At 48.1% G+C, this 19384-nt stretch overlaps 1 protein-coding gene across 2 annotated transcripts in view; it reads left to right on the forward strand.

Moving 5' to 3' along the window:
• LOC129810766 (collagen alpha-1(XXIV) chain-like) overlaps nt 1-19384 on the forward strand; it is a 234889-nt gene that overhangs the window by 101357 nt on the left and 114148 nt on the right. For both annotated transcript variants that reach the window (XM_055861629.1, XM_055861630.1), the window contains exons 19-24: nt 1046-1099; nt 4807-4860; nt 5787-5840; nt 6932-6976; nt 7301-7354; nt 9332-9376. In XM_055861629.1, the coding sequence (XP_055717604.1) occupies nt 1046-1099; nt 4807-4860; nt 5787-5840; nt 6932-6976; nt 7301-7354; nt 9332-9376 (306 nt within the window). The remainder of the gene's footprint in view (nt 1-1045; nt 1100-4806; nt 4861-5786; nt 5841-6931; nt 6977-7300; nt 7355-9331; nt 9377-19384) is intronic.

Below are 19384 nucleotides of genomic sequence, written 5' to 3' on the forward strand. Positions count from 1 at the left end.
TGAAGATTTATGTTAAAAACATCCTAAAGATTGATTCTATACTTCGTTTGACATGTTTCTACGGACTGTAACGGAACTTTTTGACTTTTCGTCTGCGCCTAGTGATCGCGCGCCATGAATTTGGATTACTGGGCTAAACGCGCGAACAAAAAGGAGGTATTTGGACATAAAGATTAACTTTATCGAACAAATCAAACATTTATTGTGGTACTGGGATTCCTGGGAGTGCATTCTGATGAAGATCATCAAAGGTAAGTGAATATTTATAATGCTATTTCTGACTTCTGTAGACTCCAACATGGCAGATATCTGTTTGGCTTGATGCATGGTTTGCTTTTTCCGTAAAGTTATTTTGAAATCTGACACAGCGGTTGTATTAAGGAGAAGTCTATCTTTAATTCTGTGAATAACACTTGTATGTTTTATCAATGTTTATTATGAGTATTTCTATAATTGATGTGGCTCTGTGCAAATTCACGGGATGTTTTGGAGGCAAAGCCAAATGTAAACTGAGGTTTTTGGATATAAATATGAACTTGATCGAACAAAAGATACATGTATTGTGTAACATGTTGTCCCGGGAGTGTCATCTGATGAAGAATATCAAAGGTTAGTGATTAATTTTATCTCTATTTCTGCTTTTTGTGAATCCTCTCTTTGGTTGGAAAATGGCTGTATGCTTTCTGTGACTAGTTGCTGACCTAACATAATGATAAGTTCTGCTTTCGCCAAAAAGCCTTTTTGAAATCGGACACTGTGGTTGGATTAACGAGAAGTTTATCTTTAAAATGGTGTCTAATACTTGTATGTTTGAGAAATTTCAATTATGAGATTTATGTTTGGCACCCTGCAATTTCATTGGCTGTTGGTGAGAACCCCGTTCCCAGACAGGTTAAAGCTTTAATAAAATAAGTAATTCGAGCAAGGGCAGTGTGCGGATTTCTCTTTTCTTTTAAGTGATCACATTATTCCCACGCACCTGCAACCGGATAACTCAGATGTACATGTGCTTTTTAAAATGTTTAATGTCTCTCTGCTCTGACAGGGTAAAATGGGTGAGATCGGACCGCAGGGACCTCCTGGCCCACCAGGACCTGAGGTAAAACACTGACATCATTAAAGCCACACTCTGTTAAATGTCTGCTATAATGTTTCTGTTGCTTTAATGGTCATTGAGCTACTGATACAGCTCAATATGATGTCCTAAAATGATGTCATAAACTTCTGTCATATAGTGCTATACATGGTCAAACAAGTAAACCATGCAAACTGAACCAATCACAAAAACATATAGTCCTGATCTAAGAGTGTGTTCCTACACACTGTTGTTATAGTCAAGTTCAAATTCTACTTCTGTTGGGACCATATTGTATCCCTGTCCTATTACTTGCCAGAGATCTTTTCAAGTTCAAGTTTCAACTTTATTGTCCCAGAGACGGGATAGAGAAACCGCCCTGAGACTGTCTGAGACGGTCTGCTCCACTACCTGTGTTCTGTTTGGGGTCAGGGTGTAAACTGATACACACTATCACTAACACCATAAAACACGATCAGCCCCACATCACTCTTTATCTTTACCCTCTGATTAGACAGTGTGTAAAAGCAACATGGGCACTGGTCTATATTAACTATAGTTGTAGCCGTATAGTGCCTTTGTATGGCATCTATCTTTTTAGTTGATCACAGGTTGTCACAACCAGGTGAGACAGTGTGTAGAAGCCACGGGTACAGGTCCAGTGTAATGCCTCATAGTGCTTTTTATGACTGCTCAGTATCTATCTCTATGGCTGCTGCCTCCCTCCCAACCCTAGGTCATGTTAAACTCCTGTCCTGGTCCATGAGACAGACACATGTAAACAGTAGATAAGCTAACAGAGAAGACACAGTAAGGAACTAAAACCAGAGTAGTGCTTTAGACTGCCTCTATATTGCTGCTCACTATTTATAGTATCTCTACGGCTGCTGCCTCCCTCCCAACCCCAGGTCAGCCACTGTCCTGTGTCGAATGAATGCTAAACACTTGAGATAAAGTCGTGAACTTGGGGGACAGAGTCCAACTTGAGAGGACAGGATACACACACCAAGCAAACTGAACCACCACAGAAATACATTGATAACACTCCTTAAACCCACCACAGAAATACATCGATAACACTCCTTAAACCCACCACAGAAATACATCGATAACACTCCTTAAACCCACCACAGATACACATTGATAACACTCCTTAAACCCACCACAGATACACATTGATAACACTCCTTAAACCCACCACAGATACACATTGATAACACTCCTTAAACCCACCACAGATACACATTGATAACACTCCTTAAACCCACCACAGATACACATTGATAACACTCCTTAAATCCACCACAGTTATACATCGATAACACTCCTTAAATCCACCACAGAAATACATTGATAACACTCCTTAAATCCACCACAGTTATACATCGATAACACTCCTTAAATCCACCACAGAAATACATTGATAACACTCCTTAAATCCACCACAGTTATACATCGATAACACTCCTTAAACCCACCACAGTTATACATCGATAACACTCCTTAAACCCACCACAGATATACATCGATAACACTCCTTAAACCCACCACAGTTATACATCGATAACACTCCTTAAACCCACCACAGAAATACATCGATAACACTCCTTAAATCCACCACAGTTATACATCGATAACACTCCTTAAACCCACCACAGTTATACATCGATAACACTCCTTAACCCCACCACAGATATACATCGATAACACTCCTTAAACCCACCACAGTTATACATTGATAACACTCCTTAAACCCACCACAGTTATACATCGATAACACTCCTTAAATCCACCACAGTTATACATTGATAACACTCCTTAAACCCACCACAGATATACATCGATAACACTCCTTAAACCCACCACAGAAATACATCGATAACACTCCTTAAATCCACCACAGTTATACATCGATAACACTCCTTAAACCCACCACAGAAATACATTGATAACACTCCTTAAACCCACCACAGATATACATTGATAACACTCCTTAAACCCACCACAGTTATACATCGATAACACTCCTTAAACCCACCACAGAAATACATTGATAACACTCCTTAAACCCACCACAGAAATACATCGATAACACTCCTTAAACCCACCACAGAAATACATTGATAACACTCCTTAAACCCACCACAGAAATACATTGATAACACTCCTTAAACCCACCACAGAAATACATTGATAACACTCCTTAAACCCACCACAGAAATAAAGTACATACAGTAAGCTTTCCTTCATCCCTGTGTCACATTGGTTCTGATTTATTCCCAATCTAGCAGATCTACGAGATAGCAGGATAGCAGGAGACCATTAATAGGTATATATAGGATTTGGAAAGTCAAACTAATCCAAACGTATCCTGTAATGTTCTCGGTGTGTGCACATCATGTGACTCACAGACTAGATGTCTTTTAAGTTTTTATCAAACTGAATCCAACAATGTCTCACTTGTTTTACCATCCGTCCTATAAATGTTGTAACTCTACTTTATGGTGGTTGACTGTTTGTTGCCTTGTCAAGATCAAAGAGCCCAGAAAGGTTCACTCCATTTTACTCTCTTTGGCCCTGTTAAAACACCACATCTGTAAATCTGATAGATCTCCATAGCTTTCTCTCCCCCTTTCTCCCTCTCCTCCTCTCCCCCACCAACTCTCCCCCTCTCCCCTCACATTCTCCCTCTCCTCCACTCTCCACCAACTCTCCCCCTCTCCCCTCTATCCTCTCATTCTCCCTCTCCTCCTCTCCCCCACCAACTCTCCACCAACTCTCCCTCTCTCCCCCTCTCCCATCTCCCCTCTCCTTCTCCCTCTCCCCCACCAACTCTCCCCTTCTCCCTCTCCTCCTCTCCTCTACCAACTCTCCCCTTCTTCCTCTCCTCCTCTCCTCCACCAACTCTCCCTTTCTCCCTCTCCTCCTCTCCCCCACCAACTCTCCCCCTCTCATTCTCCCTCTCCTCCTCTCCCCCACCAACTCTCCACCCACTCTCCCTCTCTCCCCCTCTCTCCTCTCCTTCTCCCTCTCATCCTCTTCCCCACCAACTCTCCTTCCACTCTCCCTCTCTCCTCCTCTCACCCTCTCCTTCTCCCTCCCACTCTCCCCCACCAACTTTCCTCCCTCTCTCCCCCTCACCCTCACCCTCCCCCTCTCCCCACACCAACACTCCTACCCCCCCCCCCCCCCCCCCCCCCATCCCCTGTTTTAATTGAGCCGGCCATGCCATGCTGAGGCAGGTGTGTCTGACAGTCTTCAGCCAACGTCTCTATCCATCACCCCCTTTACATCAGGTTCATATAACATAGCTAGGCCCTGTCACTCTTTAGATACAGATGTATTGACCTTGCCTACCCCGTCTTACAGAGGGTCAGGTCAGTGTGCTCTCTGTTCTCATCATTGCCAATCCATAAAGTCTTTTTTAGAAAAGAGGGGCAGTGTGGGTCTGACCCTGACCCTGCCATATATAGCAATATACAAGCATATAGGCACACTATGTAGATAATCCTCCAGTCCCTTTCTGTTCACACATATCTAAAGAAAGTATGATGTAATAGAATGGAATATAAAGTAGCTGAATACATTCAGGTGTGTTCAGGAGTGTGTCATGTTAGATGTGGCATCAAACCTATATGATCACATCAGTCTTGTGATTAATGATGCCGTCAAAGAACCAGGTGATTCATTTCTAACTCTTTTTTTTATTTTTATCCTGTTTCGTTTCTCAGGGTTTTCCTGGAGACATCGGTGTGCCAGGTCCCAACGGCCCTCCTGGACCTAAGGTAAAGACAAGCACTGTTTCCACAACTCAACTCAAAATGCTTAATCCTCAGCAGGGGTTCGAACCAAAATTATTTGTTTTGTTCTGAACAGAACCAAACATTTTTTTGTTCGGTTCCACTGTTCTGACCTGCAAAATAAAGTTCTGAACTGGTTCGAACCCCAAAAAAGTAAAATTTTGAAAGCTCTGAAATATATATATGTTTTATATTTAGCTCGACATTAGGCTGCATTAGCCTATGCTTCAGAGGGGGAGGGGCAGATAGCCTACACGCTGACAAAGATTTTCAGCAGGCAGACAGACAGACAGACAGACAGACAGACAGGCAGGCAGGCAGGCAGACGGCATGCAGGCAGACAGCAGGTAGGCAGGCAGGCAGACGGCAGGCAGGCAGACAGACGGCAGGCAGGCAGGCAAGCAGGCAGGCAGACGGCAGACAGACGGCAGGCAGGCAGGCAGACGGCAGACAGACGGCAGGCAGGCAGACGACAGACAGACGGCAGGCAGGCAGGCAGACGGCAGACAGACGGCAGGCAGGCAGACGGCAGACAGACGGCAGGCAGGCAGACAGACAGCAGACAGGCAGACAGCAAGCAGGCAGGCAGACCCTGGATTACCTTTCTGAGTGACAGAGTGAGGGCTTTGCATAGGCGCTTTGTTGCGATTTTTGTGGTACGTAATTAACCGGTTCCCATCATTTTAAAATAATGGTTTTGTTCCGAAACAATATACAGTAGATCACTTTTGTTCCCAGTTCTGATTCTGTTCCTTGAAAGGTGTATTTATTTTCCGGTGTTCTGTTCCCTGAACCGGTTCCAACCCCTGATCCTTAGTGCATCTTCCACTCCTGAGGGTTCATTTGTGTGTTTTCAATAATAGCAACACATCTGTTTTGTATGACATACCATGTATCCTGCTGTGTTGCAGGGACTCCTAGGTGCCAGAGGGCCACAGGGACCCCCAGGGCCAAAAGGAACAGAGGTAAGAGACATTATCATGAATTTGTAGCTTGTTGGTGAGAACCACTAAACTACTGGACATTATACTCAGAATACTGCAGACACAACTGAACATGCAGGAAGCTAACAATATTTAGTTTGCATTTGATTACGAAACAGATTGTCAGTTTATACATACAGTTGAACCTGTAACCAGAGTTGAGGCGGTTGGCATTGCTACAGTAAGTTCAGGCTATGTGGAGCACTATGTGGAGCACTATGTGGAGCACTATGTGGAGCTGTAGAGTGATTCCAGGTCCCAGGGCATGTTCCACTGTACTGTATACCGTCATGATTCATCACTTGGTGCTAATCAAAAACAAGGCAGACTCCAGGGCTTTCCAGGCAGCAGTGGAAAATAAGAACAGAAGCCTTGGCAGTGTGTACAGTACAGTGTGTACAGTACAGTGTGTACAGTACAGTGGGTACAGTACAGTGTGTACAGTACAGTGGGTGCCGTACGTACACCTTTCCATTGTGCTAGTGTTACGGTATTGGCACCCAACTCAACTGTGGTACCGAGTTGGGAGGCCCCTCAATCTCTCTCTCACTCTCTTTCCTGGCACAGAGTCTTATTGCATAGCCTGCAAGAAAATGCTGTAGAGTTCAATCACTATAGCATTAATAACTTTCCCTTGATCAGAGAAAATGTCTCAAAGCAGAACATCATACATGCTAATCATTGGAATCATCAAGCTCTCCTTCAGGCAGTGTGGACATATAGAGAAACATCCAGGTCACTCTGCTAGGGAGAACACTGTGATCGATGAGAGTACACACACACACACACACACACACACACACACACACACACACACACACACACACACACACACACACACACACACACACACACACACACACACACACACACACACACACACACACACACACACACACACACACACACAGGCCCTCTGTGGTTTTAACATTAGTAGATCTGTGCATAAGAGGTGAGATGGGATGTTGCTCAGCTAGTGTTACTGCCAGTGCCCAGTGATGTTAACAGGTCCCCAAATCCAGCTGTGTATGATGCATTGCACTGTGTTGACCTGTTTTACTGTGTATTTTCAGGGTGATGAGGGACACCTTGGCCCACCTGGCGGCCCTGGCACCACTGTAAGTGTCTCCAGCCTCCCTTCAAATCACATTGCAGATACACAACCTGCATGTTTTCCTGTTGGTTTCCATCTCCACCCATTTCCAGGCGTTTCATCATGAAGTAACACAGATGTGATAAAACATGAAAAGTTGATGCATCCTGTAATGTGTGTGTGTGTGTGTGTGTGTGTGTGTGTGTGTGTGTGTGTGTGTGTGTGTGTGTGTGTGTGTGTGTGTGTGTGTGTGTGTGTGTGTGTGTGTGTGTGTGTGTGTGTGTGTGTGTGTGTGTGTGTGTGTGTGTGTGTGTGTGTGTGTGTGTGGTGTGTGTGTGTTCCTCTACAGGGGAGAGTTGGAAGGAAAGGCTACATAGGGGAACCTGGACCTGAGGGACTGAAGGTAAGAAGTTACTATCAGCGTGCATACTGTACGCATGCTGTATTGGACTGTTTAGAAAAACAACCAACACAGTGTCAGTCCATCAGGTCCATTTGCAGATATGGTCCAGTGTGTGTGTAACCATCTCTTTCCCTTGGTGCTGTGTCTAATCATAAGCTAACTGTCCAGAATAATTCCAGAACAGTGAGCAATATAACCAGGGTAGTAGGAATGAAAACGTACATTATATAGACAAAAGTATGTGGACACCCATTCAAATTAGTGGGTTTGGCTATTTCAACTACACCCGTTTCTAACAGGTGTATAAAATTGAGTGCACAGCCATGCAATCACCATAGACAAACACTGGCAGTAGAATGGCCTTACTGAAGAGCTCAGTGACATTCAACGTGGCACCGTCATAGGATACCACCTTTCCAACAAGTCAGTTTGTCAAATGTATGACCTGCTAGAGCTGCCCTGGTCAACTGTAAGTGCTGTTGTTGTGAAGTGGAAACGTCTAGGAGCAACAACAGCTCCACTGCGAAGTGGTAGGCCACACAAGCTCACCGAACGGGACCGTCGAGTGCTGAAGCACTTGTCGCGTAAAAATCGCCTGTCCTCGGTTACAACACTCTATACTCTCTAGTTCCAAAGTGCCTCTGGAAACAATGTCAGCATAAGAACTGTTCGTTGGGAGATTCATGAAATGGGTTCCCATGGCCGAGCAGCCGCACACAGGGGAAAGGAAAGGCTGCCTTATCTGTTGTTCTGTTCCTCAGCAAGGCAGTTAACCCACTGTTCTTCGGGCGCCTAAGATCACCATGTGCAACGCCAAGCGTTTGCTGGAGTGGTGTAAAGCTCACCGCCATTGGACTCTGGAGCAGTGAAAACGTGTTCTCGGAGTGGTGAATCACGCTTCACCATTTGTCAGTCTGACAGACAAATCTGGGTTTTGCGGATGCCAGGAGAACGCTACCGGCACGAATGCATAGTGCCAACTGTAAAGTTTGGTGGAGAAGGAATAATGGTATGGGGCTGTTTTTCACTGTTCGGGCTAGGCCCCTTAGTTCCAATGATGCAAAATCAATACAATGACATTCTAGATGATTCTGTGCTTCACACTTTGTTCCAACAGTTTGGGGAAGGCCCTTTCCTCTCTCAGCATGACAATGCCCATGTGCACAAAGCGAGGTCCATACAGAAATGGTTTGTCGAGATCGGTGTGGAAGAACTTGACTGGCATGCACAGAGCCCTGACCTTAACACCATTGAACACCTTTGGAATGTAATGGAACGCTGACTGCGAGCCAGGCCTAATCGCCCAACATCAAAGCAAAGGGGGGACCAACTCCATATTAATGCACATGATTTAGGAATGAGATGTTCAACGAGCAGGTGTCCACATTCTTTTGGTCATGTAGTGAACTATCTAATCGACATGGCCCGCTCACCACTTTTCAGGTCTTAGTTTAGTTTTCTTGTTTAGGTTTTTCTCTTTAAAACAAAGAGCAGAATTCCAGACGTGTTCTTCACTTTACTACATTAGAGTTAACTATTGTGAACCCAGTGCAAGGCCTTGTGCCTTCATTATTACTGCTGCACTATGTGGCAGATGTTTATTAGTATGGATTACACTTGAGTGTTTTCCTCTGAATGCCATGCAAGTCAGAGTCCCTGTGTTTGTGAACGAGTTGGGTACTTGGGTAATTTCAAGGGGAGGTGGTTGTGTAATAAATGTATTGAGCCTTATGAACAAAGAGAAGGAATTCTCCCTGGACTGTTATAGAGCATAATGGAAACCCGCAGGAGGGAAATAAACAGAAACAGGAGAAATCAAGAGCATTTCCATGTGTGCTTTTTAATCATTTGTTTGTATAAAACCCTGTGTGTTCAAGCTGTTGATCATGTGACTGAGCGACCATCAGCTGGATCTTAACATCTTAACACACAGGAAGAAAATGTACTAATGTTTTGTTTTGATGTTCTGGTTTTCAGGGGGAGACGGGGGACCTTGGCGGCATTGGAAAAAATGGACCGCAAGTGAGTCTGGTGTTTTTTGCTGACTATGCATGAAATCAAAGTCAGTGATTAACCACTTCTTAGTTTGTTAATGTGCAGTACAGCGACTGACTGGGATATTAAGTCACTACTTCCTGCTAGGAAGAGTCTCAAAGCAGAGTACTCATACGTAGAATGTTTATAGTGCTTTTCTCAGAGCTAAAGATGCAGAGTGGTTGGTTTTCATTAGTCTGAGTGCAGTGATGGAGATGTAAGGGTCTTTATGTGCTTTAGTATGGGGAGGGAGGAGGAAAAGGATAGAGGAGGAGGTGATGGAGGCGAAGAGGGGTAGGGAGGTGGAGGAGGAGGGGTAGGGAGGTGCAGGAGGGGTAGGGAGGTGGAGGAGGAGGGGTAGGGGTAGTGAGGTGGAGGAGGGGATAGAGAGGTGGAGGGGTAGGGGTAGGGGGGTTGAGGAGGAGGGGATAGAGAGGTGGAGGAGGAGGGGTGTGGAGGAGGAGGGGTAGGGAGGTGGAGGAGGGGTAGTGGTAGGGAGGGGTAGGGGTAGGGAAGTAGAGGAGGGGATAGAGAGATGGAGGAGGAGTGGTAGGGGTAGGGAGATGGAGATGGAGATGGAGGAGGAAGGGGTAGGGAGGTAGAAGGGTAGGGAGGTGAAGGAGGAGGGGTAGGGAGGTGGAGGAGGAGGGGTAGGGTTGTGGAGGAGGAGAAGGGGATAGGGAGGTGGAGGAGGGGTGTGGAGGAGGAGGGGTAGGGAGGTGGAGGAGGGGTAGGGAGGTGGAGGAGGAGGGGTAGGGAGGTGGAGGAGGAGAAGGGGATAGGGAGGTGGAGGACGAGGGGTAGGGAGGTGGAGGAGGGGTAGGGGTAGGGAGGAGGAGGGGTAGGGGTAGGGAGGTGGAGGAGGGGATAGAGAGATGGAGGAGGAGTGGTAGGGGTAGGGAGGTGGAGGAGGAAGGGGTAGGGAGGTGAAGGAGGAGGGGTAGGGAGGTGAAGGAGGAGGGGTAGGGAGGTGGAGGAGGAGGGGTAGGGAGGTGGAGGAGGAGGGGTAGGGTAGGGTTGTGGAGGAGGAGGGGGTAGGGAGGTGGAGGAGGGGTGTGGAGGAGGAGGGGTAGGGAGGTGGAGGAGGGGTAGGGAGGTGGAGGAGGAGGGGTAGGGTTGTGGAGGAGGAGAAGGGGATAGGGAGGTAGAGGTGGAGGACGATGGGTAGGGAGCTGGAGGAGGAGGAGAAGGGGGTAGGGAGGTGGAGGAGGAAGTGTATGGAGGTGGAGGAGGAAGAGGGATAGGAAGGTTTTTCTCAAGAAATAAACATGTGTTTTATCCAGAAATTGGCAGCATAAGGATCTCCAGTGAATGATGTTCTCTGGAAGTTACCTCATTTTGAGCTTGCGTTCGTTTGTTTGTGCCAGGGACAATATATATATTGTTTTATTTAAAGAATGCCTCTTGAAGGAAACTAACTGTAATACTGGACTCATGTTGTTGCCCTTGGAAACATACACACCGCACATCTCTACAGTAGAAATACTACTAATAAACAATGACGATCCAGATGAGAATGATCTATGATCATCTATGTTCATTCATCAATAACAAGTCATGGCTCTACTAGTAATGGAACAACATCAGTGGCCCGACTAGTTTTCTAAAACATCTGTGGAATAATACTATTACTTTGGATTGGTCTAATTAACTGCAAAACTGCAACGTTTCAAAAGTCTGTCTTTGTTGTTTTTTGGTCCACACAGTCTTTTGACACCCAACACAAAAGCAGCAACATGTTTTCCCATGCAAGAAATCCACACACAACCCTCTCATGCATGTCACATCTTAATGCCTTATGCCTCTCTGTGTTTGTCAGGTCCCTGAATGCTAGTATTTGGATTGTGTCCGCTGTGGAAGCCACAGCCACTGAATAGGATCTCCAAATGGCTCCCTATTTCCTACATAGTACACTAATTCTGAGCAGAGCCCTATGGGCACAATATAGGGAATGTGGTGCCATTTGGGACACATCCTCTGTGTTGCGTAGGAGAGCACACATGAAAGGGATTAACCATTTACCACAGACTGTATCTAGCTAGCACCCCTTTGAAGCCAATGAAGAGCCTCAGGCTCCATGTAAAAAAAAAGACCTCAGCTTGGAAACACATGGAGCCTCTAATGAACGTCATTACATCACTTTCCAAATAAATCTAATCTGGAGGGTCTGAGAGAGACTGCCGATGGGGTTAGCTAACTGCAGGTTAGCCCTGGTCAGGAGGTTCCTGGCTGAACGTGTTCAATGTGTTCACTAAGGCTTTGTTGTGTCACCTAGAGAGCACTTAATGCAACATGTTGCCAGTAAAGCATTGGAACCAATCATTTACTGGGAGTTTTTATAATATGATCAGCTGTATTTTTTGGGGCCAAATTAGATTGGCCCGTCAAGTGTTCCATTTTAGGGTGACCCACAATAAAAAGATGAAATGCCTCTAAATTTAATCGCTGCTGAGGGCATTGACAGGTTTGCGGTTTCCTCTGAAACACATGATACTCAGGTTCACCTGGGCCAAAGAGAGAGATGGAGAGAGGAAGAGCGAGAGACTAGTAGCACATGACAACAGAGAGAATGTCTTAATTCTCTTCTATAGTACTTACTATGGTGATATCAGTCTCACTCACTGACTGCTCTGCTCTTCTTGTAACCTCCACTCAGACATGTCTGACCCAGGGCTGAGAAAGCAGATCGCTGCAGACACACACACACACACCTGAGAAAGCAGATCACTACAGACACACACACACCTGAGAAAGCAGATCGCTGCAGACACACACACACACACCTGAGAAAGCAGATCACTGCAGACACACACACACCTGAGAAAGCAGATCGCTGCAGACACACACACACCTGAGAAAGCAGATCGCTGCAGACACACACACACCTGAGAAAGCAGATCGCTGCAGACACACACACACCTGAGAAAGCAGATCGCTGCAGACACACACACACCTGAGAAAGCAGATCGCTGCAGACACACACACACACCTGAGAAAGCAGATCGCTGCAGACACACACACCTGAGAAAGCAGATCGCTGCAGACACACACACCTGAGAAAGCAGATCGCTGCAGACACACACACACACCTGAGAAAGCAGATCGCTGCAGACACACACACATCTGAGAAAGCAGATCGCTGCAGACACACACACCTGAGAAAGCAGATCGCTGCAGACACACACACACACCTGAGAAAGCAGATCGCTGCAGACAGACATACGCACCTGAGAAAGCAGATCGCTGCAGACACACACACCTGAGAAAGCAGATCGCTGCAGACACAAACACACCTGAGAAAGCAGATCGCTGCAGACACACACACACACCTGAGAAAGCAGATCGCTGCAGACACACACACACCTGAGAAAGCAGATCGCTGCAGACACACACACACCCACCTGAGAAAGCAGATCGCTGCAGACACACACAAACACACCTGAGAAAGCAGATCGCTGCAGACACACACACACACACCTGAGAAAGCAGATCGCTGCAGACACACACAAACACACCTGAGAAAGCAGATCGCTGCAGACAGACACACACACCTGAGAAAGCAGATCGCTGCAGATACACACACACACCTGAGAAAGCAGATCGCTGCAGACAGACACACACACCTGAGAAAGCAGATCGCTGCAGACACACACACACCTGAGAAAGCAGATCGCTGCAGATACACACACACACCTGAGAAAGCAGATCGCTGCAGACAGACACACACACCTGAGAAAGCAGATCGCTGCAGACACACACACACCTGAGAAAGCAGATCGCTGCAGATACACACACACACCTGAGAAAGCAGATCGCTGCAGACAGACACACACACCTGAGAAAGCAGATCACTGCAGACACACACACACCTGAGAAAGCAGATCGCTGCAGACACACACACACCTGAGAAAGCAGATCGCTGCAGACACAAACACACCTGAGAAAGCAGATCGCTGCAGACACACACACACACCTGAGAAAGCAGATCGCTGCAGACAGACACACACACCTGAGAAAGCAGATCGCTGCAGACACACACACACCTGAGAAAGCAGATCGCTGCAGACACACACCCACCTGAGAAAGCAGATCGCTGCAGACAGACACACACACCTGAGAAAGCAGATCGCTGCAGACACACACACACCTGAGAAAGCAGATCGCTGCAGACACACACCCACCTGAGAAAGCAGATCGCTGCAGACAGACACACACACCTGAGAAAGCAGATCGCTGCAGACAGACACACACACCTGAGAAAGCAGATCGCTGCAGACACACACACACACCTGAGAAAGCAGATCGCTGCAGACAGACACACACACACCTGAGAAAGCAGATCGCTGCAGACACAAACACACCTGAGAAAGCAGATCGCTGCAGACACACACACACCTGAGAAAGCAGATCGCTGCAGACACACACACCTGAGAAAGCAGATCGCTGCAGACACAAACACACCTGAGAAAGCAGATCGCTGCAGACACACACACACCTGAGAAAGCAGATCGCTGCAGACACACACACCTGAGAAAGCAGATCGCTGCAGACACAAACACACCTGAGAAAGCAGATCGCTGCAGACACACACACACCTGAGAAAGCAGATCGCTGCAGACACACACACCTGAGAAAGCAGATCGCTGCAGACACACACACACCTGAGAAAGCAGATCGCTGCAGACACACACACACCTGAGAAAGCAGATCGCTGCAGACACACACACACCTGAGAAAGCAGATCGCTGCAGACACACACACACCTGAGAAAGCAGATCGCTGCAGACACAAACACACCTGAGAAAGCAGATCGCTGCAGACACACACAGACACCTGAGAAAGCAGATCGCTGCAGACACACACACCTGAGAAAGCAGATCGCTGCAGACACAAACACACCTGAGAAAGCAGATCGCTGCAGACACACACACATCTGAGAAAGCAGATCGCTGCAGACACACACACACACCTGAGAAAGCAGATCGCTGCAGACAGACATACGCACCTGAGAAAGCAGATCGCTGCAGACACACACACCTGAGAAAGCAGATCGCTGCAGACACACACACACCTGAGAAAGCAGATCGCTGCAGACACACACACACCTGAGAAAGCAGATCGCTGCAGACACACACACACCTGAGAAAGCAGATCGCTGCAGACACACACACCTGAGAAAGCAGATCGCTGCAGACACACACACACCTGAGAAAGCAGATCGCTGCAGACACACACACACCCACCTGAGAAAGCAGATCGCTGCAGACACACACAAACACACCTGAGAAAGCAGATCGCTGCAGACACACACACACACACCTGAGAAAGCAGATCGCTGCAGACACACACAAACACACCTGAGAAAGCAGATCGCTGCAGACAGACACACACACCTGAGAAAGCAGATCGCTGCAGACACACACACACCTGAGAAAGCAGATCGCTGCAGATACACACACACACCTGAGAAAGCAGATCGCTGCAGACACAAACACACCTGAGAAAGCAGATCGCTGCAGACACACACACACCTGAGAAAGCAGATCGCTGCAGATACACACACACACCTGAGAAAGCAGATCGCTGCAGACAGACACACACACCTGAGAAAGCAGATCGCTGCAGACACACACACACCTGAGAAAGCAGATCGCTGCAGACACACACACACCTGAGAAAGCAGATCGCTGCAGACACAAACACACCTGAGAAAGCAGATCGCTGCAGACACACACAGACACCTGAGAAAGCAGATCGCTGCAGACACACACACCTGAGAAAGCAGATCGCTGCAGACACACACACACCTGAGAAAGCAGATCGCTGCAGACACAAACACACCTGAGAAAGCAGATCGCTGCAGACACACACACACACCTGAGAAAGCAGATCGCTGCAGACAGACACACACACCTGAGAAAGCAGATCGCTGCAGACACACACACACCTGAGAAAGCAGATCGCTGCAGACACACACACACCTGAGAAAGCAGATCGCTGCAGACAGACACACACACCTGAGAAAGCAGATCGCTGCAGACACAAACACACCTGAGAAAGCAGATCGCTGCAGACACACACACACACCTGAGAAAGCAGATCGCTGCAGACACACACACACCTGAGAAAGCAGATCGCTGCAGACACACACACACCCACCTGAGAAAGCAGATCGCTGCAGACACACACAAACACACCTGAGAAAGCAGATCGCTGCAGACACACACACACACACCTGAGAAAGCAGATCGCTGCAGACACACACAAACACACCTGAGAAAGCAGATCGCTGCAGACAGACACACACACCTGAGAAAGCAGATCGCTGCAGACACACACACACCTGAGAAAGCAGATCGCTGCAGATACACACACACACCTGAGAAAGCAGATCGCTGCAGACAGACACACACACCTGAGAAAGCAGATCGCTGCAGACACACACACACCTGAGAAAGCAGATCGCTGCAGATACACACACACACCTGAGAAAGCAGATCGCTGCAGACAGACACACACACCTGAGAAAGCAGATCACTGCAGACACACACACACCTGAGAAAGCAGATCGCTGCAGACACACACACACCTGAGAAAGCAGATCGCTGCAGACACAAACACACCTGAGAAAGCAGATCGCTGCAGACACACACAGACACCTGAGAAAGCAGATCGCTGCAGACACAAACACACCTGAGAAAGCAGATCGCTGCAGACACAAACACACCTGAGAAAGCAGATCGCTGCAGACACACACACCTGAGAAAGCAGATCGCTGCAGACACACACAGACACCTGAGAAAGCAGATCGCTGCAGACACAAACACACCTGAGAAAGCAGATCGCTGCAGACACACACACACCTGAGAAAGCAGATCGCTGCAGACACACACACCTGAGAAAGCAGATCGCTGCAGACACAAACACACCTGAGAAAGCAGATCGCTGCAGACACACACACACACCTGAGAAAGCAGATCGCTGCAGACAGACACACACACCTGAGAAAGCAGATCGCTGCAGACACACACACACCTGAGAAAGCAGATCGCTGCAGACACACACCCACCTGAGAAAGCAGATCGCTGCAGACAGACACACACACCTGAGAAAGCAGATCGCTGCAGACAGACACACACACCTGAGAAAGCAGATCGCTGCAGACACACACACACACCTGAGAAAGCAGATCGATGCAGACAGACACACACCTGAGAAAGCAGATCGATGCAGACAGACACACACCTGAGAAAGCAGATCGCTGCAGACACAAACACACCTGAGAAAGCAGATCGCTGCAGACACACACACACACCTGAGAAAGCAGATCGCTGCAGACACACACACCTGAGAAAGCAGATCGCTGCAGACACACACACACCTGAGAAAGCAGATCGCTGCAGACACACACACACCTGAGAAAGCAGATCGCTGCAGACACACACACCTGAGAAAGCAGATCGCTGCAGACACACACACACCTGAGAAAGCAGATCGCTGCAGACACACACACACCTGAGAAAGCAGATCGCTGCAGACACACACACACCTGAGAAAGCAGATCGCTGCAGACACACACACACCTGAGAAAGCAGATCGCTGCAGACACAAACACACCTGAGAAAGCAGATCGCTGCAGACACACACAGACACCTGAGAAAGCAGATCGCTGCAGACACACACACCTGAGAAAGCAGATCGCTGCAGACACAAACACACCTGAGAAAGCAGATCGCTGCAGACACACACACATCTGAGAAAGCAGATCGCTGCAGACACACACACACACCTGAGAAAGCAGATCGCTGCAGACAGACATACGCACCTGAGAAAGCAGATCGCTGCAGACACACACACCTGAGAAAGCAGATCGCTGCAGACACACACACCTGAGAAAGCAGATCGCTGCAGACACACACACACCTGAGAAAGCAGATCGCTGCAGACACACACACACCCACCTGAGAAAGCAGATCGCTGCAGACACACACAAACACACCTGAGAAAGCAGATCGCTGCAGACACACACACACACACCTGAGAAAGCAGATCGCTGCAGACAGACACACACACCTGAGAAAGCAGATCGCTGCAGACACACACACACCTGAGAAAGCAGATCGCTGCAGATACACACACACACCTGAGAAAGCAGATCGCTGCAGACAGACACACACACCTGAGAAAGCAGATCGCTGCAGACACACACACACCTGAGAAAGCAGATCGCTGCAGATACACACACACACCTGAGAAAGCAGATCGCTGCAGACAGACACAAACACACCTGAGAAAGCAGATCGCTGCAGACACACACACACCTGAGAAAGCAGATCGCTGCAGACACACACACACCTGAGAAAGCAGATCGCTGCAGACACACACACACCTGAGAAAGCAGATCGCTGCAGACACACACACACCTGAGAAAGCAGATCGCTGCAGACACACACACACCTGAGAAAGCAGATCGCTGCAGACACACACACACACCTGAGAAAGCAGATCGCTGCAGACACACACAGACACCTGAGAAAGCAGATCGCTGCAGACACACACAGACACCTGAGAAAGCAGATCGCTGCAGACACACACACCTGAGAAAGCAGATCGCTGCAGACACACACACACCTGAGAAAGCAGATCGCTGCAGACAGACACACCCACCTGAGAAAGCAGATCGCTGCAGACACAAACACACCTGAGAAAGCAGATCGCTGCAGACACACACACACACCTGAGAAAGCAGATCGCTGCAGACAGACACACACACCTGAGAAAGCAGATCGCTGCAGACACACACACACACCTGAGAAAGCAGATCGATGCAGACAGACACACACCTGAGAAAGCAGATCGATGCAGACAGACACACACCTGAGAAAGCAGATCGCTGCAGACACAAACACACCTGAGAAAGCAGATCGCTGCAGACACACACACACACCTGAGAAAGCAGATCGCTGCAGACACACACACCTGAGAAAGCAGATCGCTGCAGACACACACACACCTGAGAAAGCAGATCGCTGCAGACACACACACACCTGAGAAAGCAGATCGCTGCAGACACACACACCTGAGAAAGCAGATCGCTGCAGACACACACACACCTGAGAAAGCAGATCGCTGCAGACACACACACACCTGAGAAAGCAGATCGCTGCAGACACACACACACCTGAGAAAGCAGATCGCTGCAGACACACACACACCTGAGAAAGCAGATCGCTGCAGACACAAACACACCTGAGAAAGCAGATCGCTGCAGACACACACAGACACCTGAGAAAGCAGATCGCTGCAGACACACACACCTGAGAAAGCAGATCGCTGCAGACACAAACACACCTGAGAAAGCAGATCGCTGCAGACACACACACATCTGAGAAAGCAGATCGCTGCAGACACACACACACACCTGAGAAAGCAGATCGCTGCAGACAGACATACGCACCTGAGAAAGCAGATCGCTGCAGACACACACACCTGAGAAAGCAGATCGCTGCAGACACACACACCTGAGAAAGCAGATCGCTGCAGACACACACACACCTGAGAAAGCAGATCGCTGCAGACACACACACACCCACCTGAGAAAGCAGATCGCTGCAGACACACACAAACACACCTGAGAAAGCAGATCGCTGCAGACACACACACACACACCTGAGAAAGCAGATCGCTGCAGACAGACACACACACCTGAGAAAGCAGATCGCTGCAGACACACACACACCTGAGAAAGCAGATCGCTGCAGATACACACACACACCTGAGAAAGCAGATCGCTGCAGACAGACACACACACCTGAGAAAGCAGATCGCTGCAGACACACACACACCTGAGAAAGCAGATCGCTGCAGATACACACACACACCTGAGAAAGCAGATCGCTGCAGACAGACACAAACACACCTGAGAAAGCAGATCGCTGCAGACACACACACACCTGAGAAAGCAGATCGCTGCAGACACACACACACCTGAGAAAG

Source organism: Salvelinus fontinalis, chromosome 14, assembly GCF_029448725.1.
Source record: "Salvelinus fontinalis isolate EN_2023a chromosome 14, ASM2944872v1, whole genome shotgun sequence".
In the NCBI taxonomy this organism is placed as follows: domain Eukaryota; kingdom Metazoa; phylum Chordata; class Actinopteri; order Salmoniformes; family Salmonidae; genus Salvelinus; species Salvelinus fontinalis.